The 2612-nt window shown below is 66.2% G+C and overlaps 1 protein-coding gene across 11 annotated transcripts in view; it reads right to left on the bottom strand.

The window, feature by feature from the left end:
- The window catches only part of TPM3 (tropomyosin 3), a 16067-nt gene extending 14949 nt beyond the window's left edge, over positions 1-1118 (bottom strand). For 3 of the 11 annotated variants that reach the window (XM_003204184.4, XM_010727269.3, XM_010727274.3), the window contains exons 1-2: positions 925-1114; positions 570-695 (exon numbers count right to left, since the gene is read on the bottom strand). In XM_003204184.4, coding sequence (XP_003204232.1) covers positions 570-695; positions 925-1038 — 240 coding nt within the window. In that variant the 5' untranslated portion in view covers positions 1039-1114. Of the gene's footprint in view, positions 1-569; positions 696-924 lie in introns of all 11 variants that reach the window. The other 8 variants (XM_010727272.2, XM_003204183.4, XM_010727270.3 and 5 more) reach the window with 7 other exon arrangements.
- Between the last annotated feature and the right edge of the window lie 1494 nt (positions 1119-2612).

Genomic DNA, 2612 nt, shown 5'->3' with positions numbered 1-2612 from the left:
CTCCACACCCCCCTATGAGCCCCAGCCCAATGATCCCAGTGGTGCCGCTCATGCAGGGCGTGTGGAGCTCAATAAAAGTGTGACCGAGTGACCGAGCGCTGCGGATGGAGCCCGGCGATGCGGGGAGCACAGCGCAGCGGTGCCCTTTGTCACCTCCCGGTGAGGGACAGCACAGCCATGGGGCTGATGAACCCCCAGGACCCCAAACTGTGCTGCTCAGAGGGAGAACAGCCCAGCAAAGGGTCGCGCAGGTGCTTCAGCGTCCCCACCCTGCGCTGCCCCGTGGGGGTGACGGGAGCCGAAGCAGCAGGGATGGCAGCACGGTGACGGCCCCGCAGGTGCCAAACAGAGCCGTGGTGCCACGTGGCTGCCAGGCAGTGAAACCCAGCACGGCTGGTGCCATTGTTTGCTTGGACCCGGCGGCCAACAATAGCAGCGCTGTGCAGTTTGTCCTCCGTCCTTCTTTGGCGTCGTTCCTCCACCAATGGCTGAGCGCTGAGCCCATCTCCAGGGCTGCCCACCCCCCTCCCTGCACTCAGCCCCATTTTGGGGACCGTCCCCATACGCACGTCGGCCGCCTTCTTCTCCGCCAACTCCAGCTTCTCCTGGGCGTCCTTCAGGGCCTCTGAGTATTTGTCCAGCTCGTCCTCCGTCCCCTTCAGCTTCTTCTGCATGGCGGCCAGCTCATCCTCCAGCTGCAAGCACCACAGCCGTCACCACGCACCCCACGTGCCTGGGGGGATTCACTCATTGCCCCCACGCGCTCCTTCCCACCCCACACCACTGTCAGTCCTTCACAACCACGCAGCCACTGGGGCTGAGCCCATGGGAAGGGGGGCAGCGCCCCAACCCCCCCCGTAGGACGCGGATCCCTCTGAGCCCTGCTGCCCCGTTCCCCTTCAGCCATCTCCCATCACGCCCCACCTGTTTGCTCCTCTCCTCCGCCTGTTTCTGCTCTGCCTCCGCCTGCTCTGCCCGGTCCAGGGCATTCTCCTTGTCCAGCTTCAGCATCTGCATCTTCTTCTTGATGGCCTCCATGGCTGCGGGGCTCGGGGCTCAGCGCAGTGGGGCGAAGGGCTGCACTCAATGGCCCTGCTGCCCGCTGCTGCCCGGTTTATGGGCGCGCTCCGCTCCGTGGGCGCAGGGCTTTGCCTTTCTTGGCCCTCCCCACCCCCCCCGTGCTCCCAAAAAGTCTCTGCTCGGGACCCATTGTCTGGCGTGGGGGGGTCCGGGCGGCCGCAGCCTTATTTGGGCTCCTGCAGGACAGCTGGGGCAGTTATAAAAAGCAGCAGCAGGTCGGCAGGTGGGGGTCCCGCATTGTCCTGGCTGCCTGCTCCCCCCCCCGCAAGAGGACACCCATATTGGTGGCACAGGGACACCGCGTCCCACCCCAGCAGCTCCATGTATCCCAGAGCAGGGGGGTGATGGGGTCCTGGCCCCCCCTCCCGGCACCCCTGGCTCAGTGGCCGTGGTTCCAGCACCCCCAGTGACCCCCCTGGCACCCCGCTGCCCCCAGGCTGATGTTTCCCCACGCTTGGGGGGCGGCGAGGCAAAGGGCACCTTGAGCCCAAGGCTATTTTAAGAGCAGGGGTTTTAGCAGCAGCCCCCGGCCCTCGTGGTTCAGCTCTGGAGGGGCAGCGGGGGGCAGCTGAGCCCTCAGGACCCCCCCAGCACCCAGCTATGGGGCAGGGGATGCTGCTGGCACCCAGAAGCTCATTGTCCCGGCACGGGGGGGGAGGGATTGCAGGGAGTTCCTTGGCACGGATTTGGGGGCAGGGCGGCAGGGCGGGGGGGTGGGGTGGGGGCGACAGGGCCCCGTGCCCATGGCTGTGCATCGGGGAACAGGTGGTGGGCGCTGAGCCCACGCAGGCGGCACGCGGCGCTGGGCGGCCCTGACGCTGTAAGAATATGTTTGATATTTAGTTGGTTTCCAATAAAACAACCTAATATCAAACATATCAGACAGAGGCAGGGCGGGACGGGCCCGGGGCTCAGCTCCCTGCAAGAGAAAGAGAAGGGGGAGAGAAGGGGCCGAGCGTGGAGGGGCTCCTTCCTCCATGCAGCAAAAGGGGCTCTGCGCCCACTGCGCCCCGGCTCGGCCTCTGCTGTGGGGCTGCTGCTCCCAGGGCTCCTGGTCCACCTGCTGCAATTTGGAGCTGCTGCTCCCCGGGCTCCTGGTCCACCTGCTGCAATTTGGAGCTGCTGCTCCCAGGGCTCCTGGTCCACCTGCTGCAATTTGGAGCTGCTGCTCCATTTCCTCTGGGATCCTTTGGGATCTGGAGGACGAGAAGGAAGCGAACGGCAGCGGGGCTGGAGCCGGAGCAGGGCAGGGCGGTCAGCATCCCATGGCGCACCGTGGGATGGCACAGCACGGCTCCTGCACGGCTACAGCTGAGGGACCCCAACTGCAGCTCCTTACCTGCCCGGCTCGGGGGTCTCGGCGGTGGCTCTGGCACCGTTGGCTGCTGTTTATAACCGCGCTCAGCCGCGCTCGGTGGGGGGACGCGGCCGGCGAGAGCCCCGGCCCCACACGTGGCCTCGTTCCCATTAATTACCCATCGATGTCCCCCTGCCCCCTCCGCTCAATATGGGTCGATGGCCCCGCGCCGCTG

Source organism: Meleagris gallopavo, unplaced genomic scaffold (genome assembly GCF_000146605.3).
Source record: "Meleagris gallopavo isolate NT-WF06-2002-E0010 breed Aviagen turkey brand Nicholas breeding stock unplaced genomic scaffold, Turkey_5.1 ChrUn_random_7180001879934, whole genome shotgun sequence".
Taxonomy (NCBI): Eukaryota; Metazoa; Chordata; class Aves; order Galliformes; family Phasianidae; genus Meleagris; species Meleagris gallopavo.
Note: the sequence above shows the minus strand (reverse complement) of the source record. Positions and strands in the feature narration are given on the sequence as shown.